Source organism: Squalius cephalus (genome assembly GCF_949319135.1).
Source record: "Squalius cephalus genome assembly, chromosome: 17".
Taxonomy (NCBI): domain Eukaryota; kingdom Metazoa; phylum Chordata; class Actinopteri; order Cypriniformes; family Leuciscidae; genus Squalius; species Squalius cephalus.
In genome coordinates, this window is record NC_137138.1 from 31,685,187 (window position 1) to 31,709,716 (window position 24,530).

At 38.8% G+C, this 24,530-nt stretch overlaps 1 protein-coding gene across 1 annotated transcript; it reads right to left on the minus strand.

The window, feature by feature from the left end:
* Nucleotides 1-20,056: 20,056 nt before the first annotated feature.
* Nucleotides 20,057-23,358, minus strand: msx2b (muscle segment homeobox 2b). The gene is made up of 2 exons (XM_079847791.1): nucleotides 22,979-23,358; nucleotides 20,057-21,985 (listed from the first exon to the last, which is right to left on the minus strand). The coding sequence occupies exons 1-2, from the start codon at nucleotides 23,283-23,285 to the stop codon at nucleotides 21,564-21,566; spliced, it is 729 nt and encodes a 242-aa protein (XP_079703917.1). The 5' UTR covers nucleotides 23,286-23,358; the 3' UTR covers nucleotides 20,057-21,563.
* Nucleotides 23,359-24,530: the final 1,172 nt, after the last annotated feature.

The window sequence follows — 24,530 nt, forward strand, 5'->3', positions numbered from 1 at the left end:
AATATCTAGAACATGTTCACGTTCCCTGACTTAATATGATCCTTATTTATCGCTCCATGCTTTGTGTCCTTAATCCTGAGCTTCGCCAGGAATGGCATCTCCACAAAGGCGGTGAGATGTGAGTCTTAAGTTATTAATTAAGGAATCCCTCCAAAATAAGTTGCAGGTTTGCCTCAGGCTATGTTCTTGATGTGATACGATTTAAGTAGAGAACGATATGGGAATACATTTTAACAGCCTAGAGAGAGAAAAACTGGGCAGATTAAATCTACCAAAAGCATGTGCAGTAGAACCAAAAGCAACACAAATACTAAACACCATTATGGTAACACACATAACACTAGTTCAAGAAACATGAATGTAACAACATTAGATGTAACATAAAACCCTAATGTACATAACGGATAAGAAACAACTAAGAAGAAAATACATCAAATGTGAAGTGTCACGCAGGAGATTCTGGGAATGTCAGTTTACGTTTTTTCACTGTAAATTATACAATGATGTTCTTTTTCACTTCCAAAAAGTGTACATTTAACAGTATCTTACTGTAAAATTACATTAAAATGTAAGGTTAGATCTATAACACCGTATATAGTAAGGAAACTTACTGTTAACCAATTAACATGTTTTTACTGTAGCTTTTTTACCTTTAAAATCAAAATAATTTTGTACAGTGTGTATAAAGGCATTCAAACAAATCAACCCTAATAGACATGTGAATTGTACTGCCCTACAAAGGCAAAAGAGTGTGGAACTGAGAAAAATGACTTTAAAGATTTTTAGTTGTCCCGCCACATTAATTATAGGTAGGACACTGGAAATCTGGCAAATAGATGTTTAAGTAATGGAAATTATATACATAAAAAAAATTTGAGCTCAAACTTGACTTTTGACCACTATTTTAAAGTTACTGTACTCTGCCTTTGTATTGTCAGCAAAAAGTGAGAAGTCATGCCAAGGCAAAAGGCAGTAACTTCCACATTATCAATATTTAGTTGCTGATCACCATTAACAAAATCATTATAGTAACACCTGTATAAAATCTAGTGATCATGGCATTTATTTTGTATGATTTACAATTATTTATAGCCATCTACTTATTGCTATCCTGTGCTTTGGTTGCATTCTGATGGCATTATTAATACATTTGACATGAAAAAATACCTCCATAAGATATATTAGTCCAGCGTTGACTCAACCGCGTTTAGGGCGGGGCTGAAGGCGAAGTTTTGGCACTCTGCCAGCTAGTTTGCCAAGCTTTAATTCTTGGTTGTATTCATCTGATACGGCAATGTGTAACGTTTTTCTGTCAACTCTGCATAATCCTTCGCGATCGATATCGCACGTTTGTTGATGGAGCGGGTTCAGACCATACTAAATGTTCTGACCGCAATTGTGCAGGACAAAGCTCTGAGGACATCAGAAGTTAGAGGGACTGATGGCAGCTGTACAAAGTACACAGGCTACACCATAATTTTAATTTGAATGGACATTAAAACAAAGGCAGATAACCGTACAATCTGGTAGGTAGCATTATTTGATAGAACACCGGCACAGTAACTTCATATTGACGCGCGGCTGAACAAAGGCAGAGCACCGCAACTCGTAATTTGAGCGTTCCAAAACAAAGCCAAAGAGCGGTAACTGATGTTACGGTGTTCTGCCTTGGTTTCTCATGGGCTTTTGGAAGTTACTGTTAAGACAAATCATTATTTTCTCGAAAAAACAACGGAATTGATTCAAGATACTTATCCACATGATAAAGGAGGTCTTGAATGTGCCAAAAATATAAATAACTCATTTTCGACCAAAAACGAAGTTACGGTCTTTTGCCTTTGCACGGCAGTGTAGGTAGGACTGAAAAGCAGGTCTATTCAATAATTAAGTTAGTGTCAGTGTTGCCGCGATCATTCCCTCATGTGCTCCGGCACTGGTGAGAATTTTTAATTTCCTGAAAGAGCAACACTGGTGCGTTTGCGTCTTTTTCAAGATGTCATTCCACCCGTGCATTTCTGGATGCGGTCGTTCCCTGTCTCCCTCTGACGGTCACATTAGTTGCATCACATGTTTGGGATTACAGCATGCCGAAGAAGCTTTTGTGGATAGTTCATGTTCTCATTGAGAGAACACAACTATCGCGGTGTTGAGATTGAGACTCGCCTTCGACTACCCTTGACGGAGGAGCAGTGAAGGGTTACGAGACTATCCCTCCAGTGGAGCGGTCTGTCGAGACACACCTGTGTCCGGCGGCCGCTGCCTCTTGGACGGGGAATCCTCGTCTCCCCTCTAAGGCCTGTGAGTTCTCATCTGTTCTTACGGGCAGAGCTTACAAAGCCTGTGGGCAAGCCGCTCCCTCTTTGCATGCCATGGCGTTGCTACAGGTCTACCAGGCCAAGGCACTCATGAAAATGCACGAGGGTAGCCCAGACAGTGCACTCATAGTTGAGCTCCTCGCATGTCACTACTCACCACCTTCTCCTATGGAGTCAGAAGCTTCTGAGGTCGCTTCATTCCACTTAATTTTCCAGCCTGCTCAATCGTGCCACCGATGAGGCCTCAAGACAGCCTGTGGCCCAGGGAGAGTGGAGTCTCCATCCCCAGGCGGTCCAGCTGTTCTGAGACCACTTCGGGGCCACACAGTTACATCTGTTTGCCTCTCCGGACTCATCCCATTGCCAGTTGTTTACTCCCTGACCTAGCGGAGAACCCTCATCATGGAGACACAGGCACACAGCTGGCCCCGGGGCCGCCGCAAAGTGCGTTTCCCAGTGAGCCTTCTTGCACAGCACTGTGCTAAGTCAGGGAGGAGAAGGAGCAGGTCTTGCTAGTTGCCCCTTATTGGCCCAACTGGAACTAGTTCCCTCGAACTTCTCAGTGACGGGGCACACCATTGGCACCCGCATCCAGACCTCTGGAAACTCCATGTCTGGTCCCAAAAGGATGGGACACGGAGGTTCTAGGTGATCTACCACAAACAGGCCGTAGCACCTTCTACGAGGCTTGCTTACGCCCTGAAGTGGAACCTATTTGTTGAATGGTGTTCTTCTCTTCCAAGAAGACCCCCCGAAGGTGTTCGATCACTCCGTGCTTTCTTTCCTGCAAGATGGGTTGGAGCGAGGGCTGTCTCTCTCCACCCTCAAAGTGTATGTTGCTCTATTTGCGCACATCACGATGCAGTGGATAGAAATCCGTGGGAAAGCACGACTTGATCGTCAGGTTTCTGAGGGGAGCGAGAAGACCGAGAATACACCTCGCGCCCCCTCTATACCTCTTGGGACTTATCTCTGGTGCTACGACACTGCAGAGACCTCCATTTGAGCCCTGCTGGCAGCTGAGTTAAAAGTCATCTCTTTAAAAACAGTTCTCCTGCTTGCTTGGCCTCTATCAAGAGGGTAGGGGACTTTGTGCCTGGAATCCAGGCCAGTTAACTGGATATGTGCCCAAGGTTCCTACTTCTCCCCTTAAAAGGGACCCTTAAAAGGTGGTGAACCTGCAAGCACTGCCCCGGAGGAGGCAGACCCAGCCCTGGATTTTCTCTGTTCCGTCCGCTCCTGCGGTTAACGTGGACAGAACACAAAGCCTCGGGACCTCAGTCCAGCTCTTGTCTGTTACGGAGACCAGCAGAAGGGAAAGGCTGTCTCCAAGCAGAGGTTGGCCCACTGAGAAAAACAAAAAGATAGTGGATGCCATCGCACCATGCCCCCCTGGGTTGCGAGCCCACTCCTCTAAAATGAGAGTGTAGCTTCTCCCTGGCCGTTGGCACAGAGTGCCTCACTGACAAATTTTTGTAGAGCTGCGGATTGGGCGACACCAAACACTTTAGCTAGAAAAATAGCCTATGTGTCGAGCCGGTTGCTTCGCGTGTGCTCCCTTCACATGAAGCCAGTTACACTGTAAGTCCGATTCGAACTGTCGGCTTGCTGCGCCATTCCCCTCCTATGTACCGGATATGTGCGCCATTCTTGCTCCAGTAGAGTTCCTCTTAGCCGAACCCTGTCGAGTTCCTTCACACCTTTCGGCAATGGACATGGCAGAGCATCCGATGCCAGGCCTAGCACTCGTATGCACTGGTGGAACCTGTGCTAGCCTGGGCCCATATGTTGTGATCCCTGCGGCGATCCCATATGTGTATTCTTCCACGGTACGGCTCCCTGCGGTGAGCTCGTGTCTTTCCTTTGGCAGAGCCTGCTCTGCCGTCACTGACCGGTGAGTCTCCCTCCTGTTATAGGCTAGAGCCACCTCAGTGACATCCCATATGTTGTACTGCCCGATAACGGCCAGTCCATATGTGTATCCTCCACATGTATACATCCCTATGGGCTGGATGTGGCTTCCGCAGCATTTTCCTTTCCAACAAAAGGGCACGTTTTCCCAGTGTTAACAATCTGACTGAGTGGGTCTTGCGGAACAGCAGTGACTTTCCTGGCCTAAGCCCTGTCCTATCTCCGCCTCAATAATGCGGGGGGATCAGGAGGCTTTTGTCTAGGCACTGGAAGGTGGCAGCATTAGTGGCGTTTTAACGGGGATCCCAATCAGTCGACACGTCAACTACGTCGAACGTGAGCATCCACTTCCGTATTTATGCCCACGCTGCCGTACGGAGCGTGAATGCAAAGCTTGCACGACAGTGTGTGCATTGGCTCGTTTTATCAATACTCGAAGATGACAGGCTCCCTAAGTGTGATCCCAATCAGTCGACATGTCGACTACGTTTCCGTTCCCTCCTTCAGGGAACGAGGGTAACACACATAACCGAGACATTATGCCCTCAGTGTGCTTTATTAAATTACTACATGTGTATAGGTGGAGCATGTGTAAGGCTTAGCTTGCCCTGGCCACACATTTTTCTCACTCAAACCATCAACTGCGGAACGGCTGCGGATCCGCACTGGAACGTCGGTGGAGTCAATAGGTTTCCATTAAAGTCAATGTGTGTATTTTTACTGACTGCGGAACGGCTGCATTCCGACTCCGTCCCAGCTCCGATCGGCGATCCGCAGCCCTCCGGAGCAAATACGCAGAGCTTCTATTTTTGCCAGATGCCGGAGAGCTCTGCAGCAATTCAGCACAGGGTAGATAGTGCGGGACAGGAAGTCGAGCACAGAAACAAAATAAAACATCCGGTTAATTTTCAAAATAAAATACACCGTGCTCACGGCGGATCATATTTCCCTGCACTACACCTTGAAAACATCATAATGGGCGGAGACAGGCCTGAAGTCAACAGGTCAGATGTTTCCCCTCCACTCCTCTGGATGGAAACAAACTGTTGCTGGTTTTGTGGTTCTGTTTATAGAAACTACATCCTGTTATATCATGCAATCATACGTGAATTTGCGAGATCTTGTGGGTCCTCATGACTTCAGCTGTCAGTCAGGGCCACAGCCGATCCGCAACAAATCCGGACCTGGTGCGTATTGAAGGACGGCGGAGCACAGAGCCGACACGCAGCGGAGCCGATCCGCAGCCATTCCGCAGTTGGTGGAAATCCGGGGTGATTGCTTTTAGAGGGAAGAGCTGCCCATTTAACTGTTGGTCTAGGATATTTTTTTTCCTGCAATAATAGCAAAGGACCTATTGGCACTCTTGAAAGCGTCAAAGGTTTCAGTATACAACGTTTTGCAGCATTGAGTTATGTAGCCAATCACATCAATCTGTTGATTTCTTAAACAAATTGTCTATCAGACGTTTAAGTCAGAATCCATTCACCGCTAAAAATTTAGTTTTTGTCCAGTGCTGAGTTCTGCACGATTGCAAATCCTCGCATTATAAGTTAACTTATAACAAAGTGTAGACATTTGGTGTGTTCAACTTGAAGCTCCGCTGTGCAGTTTCATTTATGTAATACACCGATCGGTCTGCGCAGTGCCGCTTCAAGTCGAACACACCTACTATGTAACTGATTATGAGTTTGTGGTGAATTGATGTGAGTGAAACCTTTTTTAATAATTATAAAGCGAGCACTCTTTGCATGCTTTTTAGGCGATATATAACTCATTCAGAATTTGAATAAAACATTTGTTTTGTTGCTTTAGGTAAGGCAAAAGTTTGTTATTATTTGAATTGGCTGCCATGCCATATCACGCATAGGCTACAGAATGCTTGTGTGGTGAGCAGGACGAGGCCTGATTGACGATGAGCGACACCTTCGCGACGCACTGGTCTCGTATCTCTCATGGAGGAGCTGAAGCATAAAAGGAGGAGCGACGACAGTGAAGGACGAGAGAGGACAGACCTGGACTTTACGTTATGTTTTGTTGATGTTTTATTATGTGTGTGCGCGGCAGTCGGCCGTGAGGGGCTGCCGTCTTTACTTTCATTTTGTATTTATTTATTTATTTATTAAAATACATTGAATGTTCGCCGGTTCCCGCCTCTTTCTTCCCATAACAACAACGAACTTTGCTATAGCTTGCTTTTCTGTTCAAATTATAGTGATTTGTGTACTTAGCTGCTTTGATAGCATAACAAGTAATATTTATTGGGAGATTTTATGCAAGGATGTGAAGGTTGTTGCTTGACTTGACTTATTCCCCAGCTGGCATCGGGCCGGAGCCCGTAGACTGCAGTGGGTGCCGCAGGATTTCGAATCTCATTCACTACACGCCTTCATGCAGATCAATCAGCGGCCAAGGCCTTGGCATCCGTGTGGGTGAAGCGTTGGTTTCATAGGCTGTCGCTTCAGCCAGGTTTTCTTCAGCGCGGCACAATGAACTATTATTAAATAATATTTTAGTAAAACCTGCAGAAACCTCTCTGTCAAGAGATGTAAATAAATTTTACTATAGTTTATTGTGCATGCAGATTACATTTAAAGTTTCTTAAGTCCCCCTGTGGTGAAATTCAAGCTTTTAATGTTGTTTATATGTCTATGTGTTTTTTTATTTATTTTTTATATGCTTTAAGACAAACCATTTGTAAATTCATAAGTCAGTTTTTTCTTAAAACTGCAGTGAACCAAAGACAGTCTCAAAAATGCGGTTTGAAATCGCTCTTTCTGACGTCACAAACTACCTTGTAACCAATCAGGTCAACAATTGGATCTCTGAGCTGCTGTGAGTGAGTGGAAATGGGGTTAATTTGCATATTCATAGAACCACGTATACTAAATGAGGCAAGGGTGTAGAGTTACATTCAACTATTTCAGCTATGTTTTTTCAAGGACAAAATGTTTACAAATGTAATTTTGGTGATCAAAGGTGAGTTTTAAGGGATAAAATGATTGACTACAGGGGGACTTTAAGCTAAATCAAGGAGTTTGAGAATGGTTTATACTTTAGACATGTAGAATATAACAGTTCTTGTGCATCAATGTCTGTTATGTGTGATGTAGGTGCGAAACTTTCAGGAAACTTGAATGTAGGCTAGATGTAGGCTACTCAATGTTGGTCAGTTGTAGTCTTTTTTTTCTCTCTCTCTCTTCTTCCTTCTCATAACAAGTTCTCCAACACTATAGGCTTGTTCGACTTCATGCAGCTCTGCGCAGACCGATCGGCGGCTGACTTGAAGCAGTGCATGCCGGTTAGAAATTTTGTCCGACTTGATACAGCGCCGACGCCACGTGACTGTGACGTGTGCTATCAAAGTACCGCGAGAGCGATTTGAGAGTAGCTGGAGAACTCAGCCAGCGCAGCTTCTCAAGAGCGGCTGCACGAAGGCTGATGACGACACAGCTGTTCCATGATTGGCCGGATTCACTGCATGACAACGATCACGTGTGTTTCGTGTTTATTCGAACACCTTTAGTTCCTCTAAAGCTCACAAATCAGTTTTTTATAACAGTAAACACTCTTTTCATGTAGTTGCGATGTTATATTGTGTCATGTTTATCAAATTAAAACTGATTAAAAAACGTAGACTCCACTTCATTGATAGTAGCTTATGTTGAACTTTATTCTTGTTCAAACAGACGCTGTATGAAGCAGTACATAAAGTATTGAATGAAAATGTCTCTGAAACATCTGTGCATTATTAGGCAAATATTGCATTCATTTCACTTCAGCTGTGGTAAAGTATGCAAAAACCACGTGAGCGGTCACTATGGGAACCAGAAAGTGTCCGACTTCACGTCTCCATTTGCAGCTCCTCCCCGCCTGCACGCGGCTACTCTCGCCGATCGGTTACATCCAGCCGCAGCCGATGTCGAACACACCTAATGTGTGCATCATTCATTGGTCTTGGCTTGATCATGTGATCTATGTAATCATGTGACTTCAATAGTTAAAATGGCTCCTGCACTTAGCATTGTAAGTTTGGCATTGAGAATGGTCGCATGTGACCGAAACATTTGCCCTTTTTTCTCTTTTTTTCTCAGTAAAAGCACTTGAAATTATCTCGCTTTTTGACGTTTCTTCGTCTTTTGTGGAGTGTGCGGACTCTTTTGAAGTGCATATATGGTCGTATCCGACATGAAGGATCAGCGAATGAAACTGTGACAAAAACCATTAACTTAAGTGAATGGAAGGCAAAAATCAGCAATTTCTGTTACAAATAACTATTTAAATACTTCATATAACATGACTCTGAGTTGTTAAAAAGAAATGCGTAGTGACATCATTGCGTGACGATGTAGGGAACCGATGGATCTTTTTTTTTTTTTTTATCGGTTCATTGAAACGTACTGTCAGAAAGAACAGCTTCGCGAAAATGAATCGGACTTCCCATCACTATGCTTTGCTATACTATTTCATTTAAATACGTTCTATTTAAATGTGTTTTTAAGGAGGAGGCACATCTTGCCTTACCTTGGAGTTGGTTCACCCTCCATCTATGTACATGTGATGTTAGTGAGAATAGAGTATAATACAACGAAATATGCCATCATTCATAGGACAATCTGCTTCTGGTGAAGGAATAATGCTTGGGACCTACAACATACTAATGTGGAATACTACAACATGAAGCATTGCAACAACATGTAACGCAAAAGCTGGATTAAACAGCAGAGGATTGACCCCTTGTGGATCCCAGTTTAACCTCTGTCTTTGATTATATTAAATGTCAGGAGATGTGACACGAAATCTGTGACAGCCACATGGGCTACATATTACTGAAGATCATCCAATACGAGACATTATATCTTTTTTTTGGAGGGTGTCAAAGCTGCTCAGTGTTGATCTGTCTTCTGGAGGACATGAACTTCACGGTTTTCTAAATCTATCTGTAATCCACATCACACTGCTGCAGAAAACATGTCCCTTACCTCTTTTCAACCCACATAGACATTATATCATAGTTCTGACCAAATCATTCCTATAAAAAGCTGTTCTTTGTCTGTTTGTGTTGGAACCAGTGCTTTAAGTGGGCCGGTACGCGCCGGTACTCAGTACCGCCACTTCCAAATATAGCTCTTGAGCGTACCGCCACCTCTCCGTGCGCCCAGAACGTGGTTTTAGCGTACCGGTACGCTCATTTGCACATCTGTTTTAATCCTCTGGCGGCGCTGCCGCTTTTCAGAGCGCCCTTCACAATGCACGGCGCGCGCTCTATTTCAGCATAATGGTTGTTTGTTGCCATGACAAAGGAGGAGGAAGCACAACTGAAACCGCCATGGAAGCACGAGAGGACCTCCCGTTATCGTAAACGACCACCCGCCAACTCTCACGCATTCACCGTCCGTGAGACACATGCACGCAATTGACACTTTTCACACGCTCTCACAACACATCCATTTTCTCACGCACAGAAAAATCGCGAAGCAAAGAGGACACGGAGACAGAGCAGGTTAGTTATGATATAAAACAAAATCCCAGCTCTCAGATTCTGTCATTTTTATAACGAGATTCAAACAATAAATACCGTTTTGGCGCTTGTAAATGTGACATGACAGATCCCTAGCGCACGTGAACCGATCATCTCTATTAACACGAATGAACACAATGTTAAAAGAAACAGTACAACTTACCGAAATGTATATTCAGCCTACATAATATCGATCAATCAGTGTTTTTCAACCGCGGAAAGGGTCAGTAAAACAGCTGGAGAACAATTGTCACATAATATTTACCTCAGGAAAGCCATTTGATGACCATAATATAGGCTATAGCACGTGAGTTGGCTAGAAAAACACAGCTATAGAGAGTTTTTTGCTAAATATGTGTACTATATTACATATTTATTATATTTTTTTACATATCATTAAATAAAGTTGTTATTAGGATAAAAAAATGCATTATATTTAATTTGAATTATTTTTAACCTTAAATAATACTACCAGCTGATAGGGCTCTCTGTATGTTTACATCATTAGGTGAGATTTTTTTTCTTGAGAAAAATGAATGCCTATCTTGTGTACCTAATATTTATCCAGATTAGATTAAGAAAAAGATTATTTTGTACATCCCAACACCCCCCCCCCCCCCCCACCCCTCCCACAATAAAGCCACAATAAAGTTCACAATCAAAGTTCTAACTGTTGCTTTTAAAAAATAAAATAAAAAAATAAATAAAAAATACTTTTACTTCAATTACTTAAGTACATTAAATATCAGGTACTTTAAGACTTTTACTTAAGTAATATTCTAAAAGGTAACTTTCACTTCTACCAAAGTCTTTTTCTAGTACTTGTACTTTTACTCAAGTATTGCTGTCTAGTAATTTATACAACACTGCGTCTTATAAAGTGTGAAAAAAATGTGAGATATAAACTATCTATAAAGCTAGTCAAATTCTAAGGGAAAAAAAGACTGACTTTTTTTTTCTTTCTCAGAATAGTTTATATCTCACAATTCTGACTTTATAACACACATTTTGCGACTTTATATCATGCAATTCTGACTTTATATATCCCAATTGCGCCTTTATTTCTCAGAATTGCGACTTTATATCTCGCTATTGCGACTTTATATCTCATAATTGCGACTTTATTTCTCACAATTCTGACTTCTTATCTCGCAATTATGAGAAAAAAAGTCACAATTCTGACTTGATATATCGCAATTGTGAGAAAAAAAGTCAGAATTGTGAGATAACAAGTCGCAATTATTATTATTTATTTATTATTCAGTGGCGGAAACAAGCTTCCATAGTTACCTCAGGGGAGGAGGGGAGTCAGCAAAAAAAAAAAAAAAATTAGAGTACCGGCACCTCTTTTGAGCCACTTAAAGCACTGGTTGGAACAATGTATGTTCACATCATTCATGCATCAGGAGTTCAGTTTTCCTATAGGCTGGATTGCACGGAGTTGTATGGACCACTTTCATTGTAGTTGTATGGAAAAGAGCAACCAGGACATTATTCAAAATATCTCCTTCTGTGTTCCATAAAAAATAGTCGTGCAGTCAAAAAAATACAAATTAATAAATAAATAACATACAAATGAAGTAATTATTCACATGTTAGGAGTCTCACTCACTCTGTTTGTTGCGGGTGTTTTTACCAAAGCGACTCACATAACTTGCTTGAAAGTCACTTGCTTGTAAACACTTGCTAACATAGACATTGTCGCCATCACCTTGCCTTAGTATATACAGTGTATATATAGTATGTACATATTCTTTCAAATGTCATTGTTTGCAGTAGCCATTCAGACTATAGCCAGTTGTAATGGGTCCCCTAAAACATGACCATAGTCTATGTGAACCTTCGTGTCTGATAGTAAACATGATCAGGGATGATCTGAGTAAGACGCTGCTCTCTGCTGACTGCAGTGTGGTACTGTGCCTCAGCTGACCTTGCACTGCAACTGGATGTGCCATCAATTCTGAAGCGTTTTTGAGTGGCACATATGGGCGATTGATCCTGCCGAGCTCTGGGCTGTTTAAAGGGTTCAGTTAAAACAGACAAAAGCACTGTTGCACGTGAGCATCAGGACAATAGCATGTGCCCGTGAGATGGATGGATTTTTTTTCTCTCCATGGTATCGGTTGCAAACTTCGCAATGTGCATTTTGCAGACTAGACTGTAACTATGCAAAAGTACTCAAAAGATGTGTTTAAATGTTCTCAACTTGGCTACAGCTAATGATTCAGCATTGCCTCAGAGATTTCCCTGATATACACCCCAGAATCAGAAAGCAATTCAATACAAGCTCTACAATACTGTATACTGCCTACTGTTTTTTTTTTTTTTTTTTTTTAAGGCAAGACACCTCAAGCAAAAACATCGCTTTTTTATGCACTGGCCAATTTTAGCTTTTCATAATGTTTTGCATCAGACCAGTGGGAAAAAAAAATATCCAAAATACACTTTTAATTGTTCATTTATTTCTGTAGATTTCTGTTACAATACATATCTTTAAATGCTGTTTTCATTTTTTACTTAATGAATGACATTTTTAATGTGAAACAGTATGTCTTTTTATTACAGTAATTAATATAGATGGTTCATCAAAGGCAGAAAATACAATTGTATTCCTCACACTGGAAATAAAAGGTCAAGTGAAGCACATTGCATTGTGGGATATAATATTCTGTGCAGTGTGAGGATATACAGCACATTTAAACAAATAGGTCAACCTGATTTTCCATGCATGCAGACAATTTGCCCACAGCACACAGAATCCATTCTGTATTTCTCACATAGATAAGAAACTAGTGTGCCAATAGTATAGATAAAATGGCAATCATATTATTCTGAACTTAGCTCATGTCCAAGTCTAATAAACAAGAGGATTTGTTTTAAATAGTTCCGACAGCTGCTCAATATTGCTGGTATACTGCCATCTGTTGGCCAACTTGACCTTAAACCTTAAACGGCATCATAAACTCATAGGCTCTGTTGCCCAAAGCTTTTTTCTCCCTCTTGATGACTCATACTGACATGCACAGTGCAAGAAATCTGATTAATTCATCTTCCGCAAGACAAGCTGTAGCGTATGCAGCAGCTAAATCGGTCCTTCCCAACACACACACTCATGTAGACTAATTTTTCTGATGAATTTACAATTCCTCAGGAGCATTGACTCTTACAGTCAATTGGCTTACACTGGCATATCCGCTCTAGTTTCACTTCGAAGGCAAGCAGTGCGGCTGAAATTTCCTCCAGCCAGGAGTCATAAAGGAATTAGCCATTTCTATTTTTGTTAGCTGAGGCTATTCCATCTCTATGGCACATGAAACATGTTGTGCGTCATCCTGCGTATACCTCAGCCAGAGCAAGATGCTGCATTGTTCGCTCACCGAGCTGGTCTGCGCGTTCATGTTCAGTAAGCTGAATAGATGTCTGCTTCTGTCTCTCCCAGTGCCCTTCCCGCAAGAGGCAGACACGTTCAGTGGCAGCTGCATTGATTTGAAGTGCCGCGGGCAGCTGGGGGATCACAACAAGTTCAGTGGCTGTTTGGGGACATGACGACGGAAGACATCTTAACAAAAGTTCTGGCAAGCATGCTGCTTCCTTTACCTAGAACAACTGGACTCTGTGCCATAAACATGCTGTTCTGCTGAGGTGTGTGTATGACGCATCACCCAGCACACACTGTAGAAAATGATGGTAATTTTCCTGGTAAAATACTAATTGGTTAATTGGTTAATAGTAGGTCCCCTTACTCTATACAGTGAAAACTGTAATGGAACTAATGGGACGTTTTTCAATTAAATAATTACATGCTTTTGGAAGTGAAAAGGAACAAGTCATCTTTTGATGTACAGCGAGAAAACGTAAATTGACATTATCAGAAATAAATATGAATCTAATAATATACACACACATGCATGTATATATTTAAGAAATATTTGCATACATATACTGTATACATATTTATATAGTTTATATTATATATAAATATAATTTTTTTAATTTATTTTTTCAGTGCAACATGCATCTAAAACACTTCTTTTAAGGTTTAAAACCCTATAATAACTAATTATTTCATAATTAATAATGCCATGAAAACATTCAATCATGCTTCAGTATGAGTGACCACCCTGGTCATTTGGAAAACCAATAGCAGTCTATCCCTATTTAAATGCTAATTTTCAGTGCAGTTTTTTATTCCTTGAGTAAGCTTTTTGACTAATTAAGTCTAGTGACTGGAATAGGCAAGCAATCGACAAGCTAGTCAAGACCAAACATATATCTATATCCTTGTTTTCTTTCAGGATTCCCAGATGTGTGTTGGGGACAGGAAGGGAATTGACCCAATGAGAGATAAATGGCTGACACCCCAAATAGCCAATCAAATGGCTGCACTGTTGCTATCTGTCATTTTTTCGGACAATTTTAAAGCATACTGAACTTTTTAAATTCCTATGGTGAACAGGTGTTGATATTGCACATGTAATTCAGATACACTGTAAAAAGTGATCAGTTGACTTAAACCCGTTGCCTTAAAATTTTTAAGTAAATAAACGTCATGCTTAATGTAAAAAATAAAATAAAAAAAAGTTATGTGGAATTGTCAAGTTCACGTAACTTAATTTTATACATTAAAAATGAAATTCATTCATACAGTGGCTTGAATACAGCTCTTCAACAATGACCATGTTTTTGATTTCTAAATTAAAATGTATATATATATATATATATATATATATATATATATATATATATATATATATATATATATATATACATTTTAATTTAGAAATCAAAAACATGGTCAGATGCAAAAGCCTCTAAGTGCCATCTGAAATTTTCTTCTTGAATGATAATTTTTACCAAGCTCGTATATTTACGTTCAGTAATTTCACTTAAATAGCAATGAAAATGACCTATTAATTGTCATTTAAGTGAAACTACTGAACTTAATTATACAAGCTTGATAAAAATGATCATTCTAGAAGAAAATTCCAGATGGCACTTAGAGGCTTTTGCATCTGAACTCTTCATATATATACAGTATATATATTTAGATGGCCATAAAGTCAGAAATGTGACATCATATAAAAAGTAAATGTCTTTCTTTTACATTCACACACACCAGCCACTTCGTTGTTCACCTGTTCAACTGCTCGTCAATGCAAATTTCTAATCAGCCAATCACATGGCAGAAACTCAATGCATTTAGGCATGTAGACATGGTCAAGGCAGTCTGCTGAAGTTCAAACTGAGCATCAGATTGGGGAAGAAAGGAGATTTAAGTGACTTTGTACATGACATGGTTGTTAATGCCAGATGGGCTGGTCTGAGCGTTTCAGAAACTGAAGATCTACTGGCATTTTTACACACAACCATCTCTAGAGTTTACAGAGAAAGGTCAGAAAAAAAGGGTAACACTTTAGAATACTGTTCCTTCATTAATGAATAACTACACAGGAACAAATGAGTAATGCTTTAGTAACACTGTAGTAACTACTATTAACTAACAAGAAACTCTGATTAACGAATTAGTAAGTAATAGCGCTCAGACGGATGTGGTAGTTCACTATTAGCTAATCAATAACTACTATTTTTCATACCTCACTGAAGACTATAAGAACTACTATATACAGGTTAATAAATATTTATAATGCACAATGTTTAATATAAGGTGGTAGCCCATTAGTAATGAATCAAGTGTTACTACATCATTCTAAAGGAACTACTAATTATTTGGATCAGTATTCTAAAGTGAAGATCATGGGAACACACTAGTAATGACTAAAGTGTTACCAAATCTATTGGAAGGAATTGCTATTCAAAATCTTACAAAAATCTCAAAAGCTTACAATGACTTCAGTCAATATTAGGTAGTTATGTTTTTCACTTTAGAATACTGATCCAAATAATTAGTAGTTCCTTTAGAATAATGTAGTAATACTTGAGTCATTACTAGTGGGTTACCATTACCTTTTATTATAAATTATGCATTATTCATGTTAATTATGAACCTGTAGATATAGTTCTCTGGGAGGTATGAAAAAAATAGTAGTTATTGATTAGCTAATAATGAACTACTACATTCATCTGAGCGCTATTACTTACTAATTTGTTAATCAGAGTTTCTTGTTAGTTAATAGTAGTTACTAGAATGTTAATAATACGTTACTCATTTGTTCCTGTGTAATTATTCATTAATGAAGGAACAGTATTCTAAAGTGTTACCGAAAAAAGAAAATATCCAGTGAGCGGCAGTTCTGTGGGTGAAAATGCATTGATGCCAGAGGTCAGAGGAGAACGGCCAGGGTTGCGTTTCCCAAAAGCATTGTAGGTAGATCGTAGGACCATGCCACCAATGGTCTCTACGATCAACTTAGCTCACAATGTTTTGAAAAACAAGGCAACAGTAACTCAAATAACCACTTGTTACATCCGAGGTCTGCAGAAGAGCATTCCTGAACGCACAACAAACTTTGCTAAGATGCACTTTGTGAGTTTTTCATAGCCTGGCTAACGTCAGACCTCTTCTCATTGAGACGTGGTCTGGGAACCACATGTTCATTTTCTCATATTTGAGGCGTGGTTTACGAATGCCCAGAGACGTTTATTGGGCGCTACGAAAGTCTATCAAATGCGCCTGCACGTAGCTCATAGCCAATCGTTTCAATTATAGCAGATGACGTATGTAGAGCGACAGAAATTCGACGAGGAAGAAGACGAAATAAACTTGCGTTTTAAACTACTTAGAACACTATCTAAGACTGCATCGAAAGATAACTTCACGTCTGATGCCATGTTGGATCCATAGATATAAACAAACTGCTTCGGTGTGTAGCATAGACGTCGTCATCGTCTTGCTGCTCCCTCCCCGTTCTGTGATTGGTTCCCTTTTTGAGGGGAAAATCTGGTCCATGGTGTCCAGGCTGCCTAGCAGCGTGAATAAAATCGCGCTGCGCTCAAGGCAACATGGGGAAACCTAGGCTAAGTTTTTCACATGGTGCGATGAGGCAGAGCTGAGGTTGAAAATAACGCAGAGGAAAGAGATGGTGATTGATGTCAGAAAAAATGCTCCAAACCAGTGTTCATTCAGGATAAAGATGTTGATTTTAGATCCCTAAAGTTTCAGCAAAAAACAGAGGTTATTCTTAAGAAGGCATATCAGAGAACGTTTTGTTCACACTCCTTTAGTGTTAAAAAGCCTATACTGTATACATTTTATAATACCTTTAGTGAGAGCGTTTTGAGTTTCTCATTCCTCTGTTGGTTTTCGGCACTTTCTCTAAAGAATAAGAATCGCCTCCAAAGTATTTAAGTCGTGCTCAAAAATGACTGGTGTTCCTTTGCGGAGCTTAACAGAATTGTATGAGCAGCAAGCTTTAAGGAAAGCTAGGCGTATTATGAGTGATGAAACACTCTCCCTGCATATGAATATTGAGCCGCTGCCCTCGGGCAGACGTTTATGAAGTATCAAGTGTCTAACAAATCGATACAAGTTCACTTTTGTACCAGAAGCCATTCGTACATATAATGCAAGTTTTTTATTTATTAAGGATTCTTGAGGTGTACTTTTTTTTTATTTTTTATTTTTTTAGTTTTTTTGGTGAATTTTATTATAAAGCATGGTGCATTGGAATGTTGTAATATGTAGATATGTGTATGTGGATGCCACTGCCCAAATATAATTGCCCCTTGTGGGATTAATAAAGTGGTTAACTTAACTTATCTTACCTTGAAGCGGATGAGCTACAGCAGCAGAAGACACACCGGTGCCACTCCTGTCAGCTAAGAACAGAAAAATGAAGCTCACCAAAATTTAGCGATAGAAGACTAAAAACGTTGCTAGGCCTGATGAGTCTTGATTTCTGCAGAAATATGGCATAAACAACATAAATGCATGGATCCATCCTGCCTTGTAAGAGTGGTTCAGGCTGCTGGTGGTGTAATGAGGTGGAGGATATTTTCTTGGCACACTTTTGGCCCCTTAGTAACAATTGAGCATCGTTTAAACACCACAGCCGACCTGAGTATTGTTGCTGATCATGTCTATCTCTTTATGACCACAGTGTATCATTTTCTGAAAGCTACTTCCAGCAGGATAATGTGGCATGTCACAAAGCTCAAATCATCTCAAACTGGTTTCTTGAACATGACAATGAGTTCACTATACTCAAGTCTCACTCACCGGATCTCAATCCAATAGAGCACATTTGAGATGTGAAGGAACGGGAGATTCGCATCATGGATGTGCAGCCGACAAATCTGCAGCAACTGTGTGATGCGATCATGTCAATATGGACCAGAATCTCTGAGGAATGTTTCCAGCACCTTGTTGAATCTCTGCCACAAAGAATTAAGGCAGTTCTGAAGGCAAGAGGGGGTCAAACCCAGTGCTAGCAATGTATAACTTATAAAGTGTACCAAAAGTAGTAAAATAAAATATGAAATTATTTTTTATTGACAAGGCAAGGGTAGTTCTGATTGTAAAATGCCATGTGATGTGACTCTCAAAAACTGATAATTAAGAGTAATTATTGTAATGTATGTAATTATGAAGGCAAGGCAAGTTTATTTATATAGCACATTTCATACGGCAATTCAAAGTGCTTTACAGAAAGGAATTAAAATAATAAGCAAGGAAAATTAAAACAGTTATAAAAGAAATGAAAAGAGATATATGGTACAGTTATAAAATGAATTAAAAGAGTAAAGATGATACATAGATAAACTTCTCATCTGGCAAAACACCCAGTTTTACTCCAGATTTTCCCATGGTGATTAAACTGTGTGTGTGGTGTTCTTTCGGCACCTAAGAAATCTATCGGACGTCTCCGAGGAGCTCTAGGACTGACCTCGGGTTCACTGCCCCATCAGTCCGCACCCCAAAAACCCCAAATATATGAATTCATATATTTGTTTTAAAAAAAGTTTTACCTTGAGATATATATTTAAAAGCTTAATTAAGGTTGTGCACTCACATGTATTCAAGGTGTAAGGAAATGATTAATTGTTGATGGCAGGGGCTAAGTGTCATAAAATAAAAAGTATAAAAGTTTCTCAAAACCATAATCGTTTGTTAATAGAAACATTTATCACTGACCCTGATTGCAGATTACTTTTCAGTTGTTAGTTATTGGATTATGACAATTAAATTCTCCTAACATGTAATGATTTGTTTATTTTTAAAGGCTTGACTGGTAATGTCTAAGATATCATACATAAGAACACCATGAGGAAGTGCACACACCCAGCCAATTTGATGTGTATCTTACACTGGTGTTGTTCTCCCTGTAACCAGCAGAGGAGGTCTAAATCAAGGAAAAAATGGATTGAACAAGATCAAACAAGGGCAATATGTTCCCCTATACCCAACCGTACTGTATCACTAGTCATGATCATTAATGTGTACTTTTTTAGGGCTTAGTGTAGACTGTTAACGGGCATATTTGATTCAATTATTTTGTCAGTGGTAAATAGTGCATCACTAAAAGCATTTAAAACTTAGCCTAGGAAATCGTGACCTCAATAATCCCCATCTCTAATTTTATCGGAAACATTTTAAAAGATGACTGGCACTATTACTCACAGTTCTTATGCTCTCTGTTCAGACTACTTTTCATGACTTCAAATTCATGTTTCAATTGCAATGATGGATGTGTAAAAAATAACTCGTCAAGTTCTAAATTTAACTGGTTGGGTTTTTTTCCCACTTTTTTCTAATGGAAACACAGAAGACAAATATTTCCAAGTTTTTATGCCTTTTTCCCCATATAAATCTTTTTAAGAAATGTGCCCCATTAATTTGACTCCTGATTTCTTTTTTAAATACACTAAATATAGAAAATAATTTACAACCCCCCACCACCACTCTGTCCGTACCCACTTTATATTTAAAGCATTTTTATTTAAAAATTGCAAAAATAGGAGAAAAAGTATTTGAAAAAATCAAAAAAATCAAACAGACAATTAGAAAACCTATTGAACAGTCATTTAAAAAGTGTGTTTGAGTCGCTCTCAAAAATAATGTGGTAAATAACTTTCCAGATCATTGAAGAATGCTTTATAGTATTCTATAATAAATAGCTATAATAAACTGTGAAATATCAATCTGTTACTACAATGTTTAGCACATTTTCAAGCTATTTTAAATTGGTCTTGGTGTCTCTCAGACCTCAAACAATACATAGAGGTTAAATCTTGAAATGAATCTTTCTGACTTTTACGTCAAAGTTAAATAAAGAATTAAACAGGCTACAATTACCCAGATATACTTGAGGTATTAAGTTCAGAGCAACTTGACAGCTTTGTGAATTTAGCCCTCAGAGAGTCTCTTGACTTCTTTTTTCTGTCTTTTTTTTACACCACAGGAACAGGATCAGGCAAATTGGCCGGTTTCACTGCGCTCTCGTAAGTGGCTCAAAGTCGACATTATAAAACACATCCGTGAACACTTTAGCGGTTCTGTGTTTGATTAGCATGACTGGGTCCGTGTTTTGATTAAAGGAAGCTCGTGAGTAAAGTGCTGACCATAAACGATTTCCTCATTGCATCAAAGTCACGCGGAAGCAGTAAAACGTCCACATTTATAGAGCCACAACGTAATGAACAAGCCATAACAAGGCAATAAAGAAGTGAAACAGATCAAATCCAATACATTTTATAATAACAGCATAATCAAACATTACTACTTAATATCATGTTGAATAGATCATCATTTAATCAATGATCATTTAGTTAGAAATGCAATACATTCTACTTTAGCTGTATTTTCATATTTACGCTGATCTGTTAAGCATCACATTATGTTTGGTTCATGAAAATTTAAAGAGTTAGCAACTGGTTTTTTTTTTTTTCTGTTGCAGGATATTGCTTTACTTCACTGACTTTTTTTAATATAACTCATATTCATACATAATTCATTATGCGAGAATATATTAGCTTAGAAAGGCTCATTCATGGGTAAAAAATAACTTGTATCTACTTTTAAAAAGGTGGAGGTGAACGTCACGGAAAATGAATAAAGTGAAAAAGATGAATAGAACTTGCTAATGCAATTAACACTCTCTCATATACGTTTCTCAAACATGAAACGTAAACATCAACTGAATAGACCAATGCTTTTGTGTTTGCTCGCCAATTGCCATTTACTGTACATGTCAGATTTCAGTCAATTATAATTACAGTATAAATGTATATAAAATGTGGCATAAAAAAAAAATAACCACATTTTAGTTTCAAACTGCATATTCCATGCTCACTGTCAAATTTGTTTCAAAAGTGTAGAAAAAAAGGTCTGTAATCTTTTGATGTAAAATATAACTTGAAGGTCAAATCTCGTATCAATGCATTTCTCGTATATAAATTTAATTTGTTTCAAACACCATGAGCTTTTGGTGAAATCAGTGTCCATCAATTATAGCTACAGGTATGACAACAATCTCTAGATAATGCGTAATGAACACATTTTTACAGGATAAAAAAAAAAAAAAAAAACATCAAATCTAGTAGAATTTAAACAATATTTTGTACACTAAATAATTAGTTTGACAATATATTACATAAAGATGTATGACACAAATATACAAAAAAAAAGGTTTGGCAACCGAATTATCCATCCACAGGGTTAAATTTGATCATTCAGTCAGTGAAAAGTGAGGTAAAATGTCCCGATTTTCACGTCAGGTCTTTTAAGGCGCGAGTGAAGGCACATTTTGACATTTAATTTTTTGGTTGTTGCTTTTTTTCGGACACCCAGTGATTGTAAACATTGTCTTTCTGGTCTTTTTGTACATCCACAGAGCAGTACTAGTCCGTATTGCAGCACTTCCTCATGCGAGGTGATACATGCTGTAGCCTAAAGGAGTTCCATAGAGTCCCATTGGAGCAACAGGCAATAAAGGCCTGTGGAAGGGGTACGACTGGCCATAGAGTGAGACCGCCGAATGAAGCTGGGTCCCGAGAGGAAGAGGAAGACTGAAGTTGGGGTGCAGGGCAGGTTTGGCGGTCAGTTTGAGCTTCTCCAGCTCGGCCTCTTGCAGACGCTTGGCCTTGGCCCGTCGGTTCTGGAACCAGATCTTCACCTGGGTCTCTGTGAGGGTGAGGGAGCTGGAGAATTCGGCTCGTTCTGCGATGGACAAGTACTGTTTCTGCCGAAACTTGCGCTCCAAGGCCAAGAGCTGTGAGGTGGTGAACGGTGTACGGGGTTTGCGGTTGGTCTTGTGCTTGCGGAGAGGACAGGCACTTTCCTGGCCTGTGGTTAAAAAAAAAGAAAGAAAAAAAAATTATTAAAAATTAGTGTAACACAAAGCAATTTCTTGTACATTTTAGGTTGGTCAAAAATATTGATTTTAAACTCTAAAAATTGAAGTAACTAGCCGTGTAAAATTAATGTTTTAATAACAGTGTTCTCATTCAGTACATCTTTAAACAAGCCTTCACTGGAAAAAAAAGTCGCTGCCTTAAATTTTTAAGTACAATCAAAGTAGATGTTTAAGTCATTTCAACTTAAATTACATTAAACTGACTTCTTTTTTTTAGATTGGTAAAAAATTGTATTTTTGGACTGGTATTTTTTTTTTTATGAGTTAAAGCAATGTAAAAACATGTTTTAATAACCTATTGATCATATACTTTTTTACAGTGAGCATAATGTATGCACGTGGATGTAATTTATTTGAATTCTTTTTGTGTTTTACTTGATAGTTTTAATAATTATTATTAGGTATATTTAGGGAGTGGAGGAAAAGCAAAAATTAAAATATTATTATTAACAGGCTTTGTTATATTTAGTAAACATGAGTAAATACATTAATCTACACATTAATATTCTGCTTAATAATTACAAACAAAAAGCGTTTCATTTATTTTAATTCATAATAATGTTGTGTTCTTAATTGATTCTGAGTTTTCTGCTTGAGGCTTCATATTTTCAGAGCAGTGGGCCCTCATGGATCTCTAGTTTCCATGAAATGTATCTTTCACACAGTAAAACTCTATAAAAAATGCATTTGCTTTAGTTGCAAGATGCCAAATGAGAAATAACCAGCAGCTAAATATGATACATTTATAAAACCCCTAAAACAGTCTGTAGAGAAGATAGCCTCTTTTGTACGTTTATAAGTCATTTTCTAACTAAATTAGCTTAGTTGCAAGATCATTTTTACGACAATTATTGACTTAATATATATATATATAATTTAAGTTTAAAGCATAAGCAGTTAGTTCAGAAAGTTAAACTGCTTACGGGTTTGAGTGAACCTGGAGTTCATAACCCATGAAGTGCAGTCATCCGGCTCAGGGGACTCGGATTTGACGGGTGAGGTCTGTATAAAGTGCTTTGGTATTCCAGCCGAACCACAAGAATCCCTGATCTCAGTCCTCGCAAACTGACTGGAAACATCCTCGCGTCTTCTTTCAAAGTCCTTCCTGGGTTTGTGGCTCGATATAAGAGACTCCACGCTGAATGGATGGCTTGACACTGGAGTTTTGCGCGGCTCCATGTCCCGACCTCCTCCGTCTGATTCCTTCAAGCTCGCGGTCGCGGACATCATCCTCCTCGCGACGAGCCTCTGGACGCGCGACCTTCACAATCACTCTGACGTCTCATGCAAAAAGCATGAAGCCTTTGATGCCTTGAAGCACGCGGCCACAACAGAACTTTCAGCCAATCAGAGCGCTGTCAAATTTAGGCTCGCTTCGTTGCTTACAGCAACACATGGCAACGGTAAAACTTTTAGCCAATGAGAACGCTGCTGAATTAAGGAATTCTTTCGATTGGCTTAGTGAGTTTTGTAAGAAAGTGTCAGTCATTATAATTGACAAAATGACAGCGACCGATTCTGCAAATTTTGGTAAGTGTAAGGCCATGGATAATTAAGAAAGATAACAATGTACTGTAATAATTATGAATGGCACATCTTTATTGTGACTTGGATGATATGTATATAGTTTCCATTATAAATATGCAAATGCAAATATGATAAAAATTGGTAATCCAGCTGCTAACTTCAGACAGTTTGTTTGGCATGTTGTGGCATGTACAGTCTGAAGGGTCTCATGCTCATCAAGCCTGCATTTATTTGATTAAAACAATATGGATTAAAAAAAAAAAAACAGTAATGTTGTGAAATATTATTACAATTTTAAATATTGTTTTTCTATTTTAATATTCTTTAAAATATAATTTATTTCTGTGATGCAAAGCTGAATTTTCAGCATCATTACTCCAGTCTTCAGTGTCACATGATCCAATCTGAAATCAATCTAATATGCTGATTTATTATCTATGGTGGAAACAGTTGTGCTGTTTAATAATTGTGTATAACCTGTGATACTTTTTCAGGATTCTTTGATGAATAAACCTGGGTTTAAAAAGAAAGAAAAATATTACTGACCCCAAACTTTTTAACCGCAGTGTATATTCTGTATACAAATGATTTCTGTTTTAAATAAATTATGTTCTTTTGAACTTTGTATTCATCAAAGAATCCTGACAAAAAAGTATCACAGGTTATATATATATATCATCATATTAGATTGATTTCAGAAGGATCATGTGACACTGAAGACTGGAGTAATGATGCTGAAAATTCAGCTTTGCATCACAGAAATACATTATATTTAAATATAGAAATATTATATTTAAAATAGAAAACCATTATTTTAAATTGTAATAATATTTCACAATATTACTGTTGTTCTGTATTTTTAATTAAATAAGCATAAGAGACTTCTTCCAAAAACATTAAAAATAGTAATTAGTAAATAGTTTATAAACTTTTGACCTGTATAGCATT

Excerpts from the sequence above, each read along its gene's own strand:
- msx2b (XM_079847791.1), bottom strand. The coding sequence starts at position 23,285 with ATGATGTCCGCGACCGCGAGCTTGAAGGAATCAGACGGAGGAGGTCGG. Across the intron at positions 21,986-22,978 it reads CTCCAGGTTCACTCAAACCC|GCCAGGAAAGTGCCTGTCCT; the intron begins GTAAGCAGTTTA and ends TTTTAACCACAG.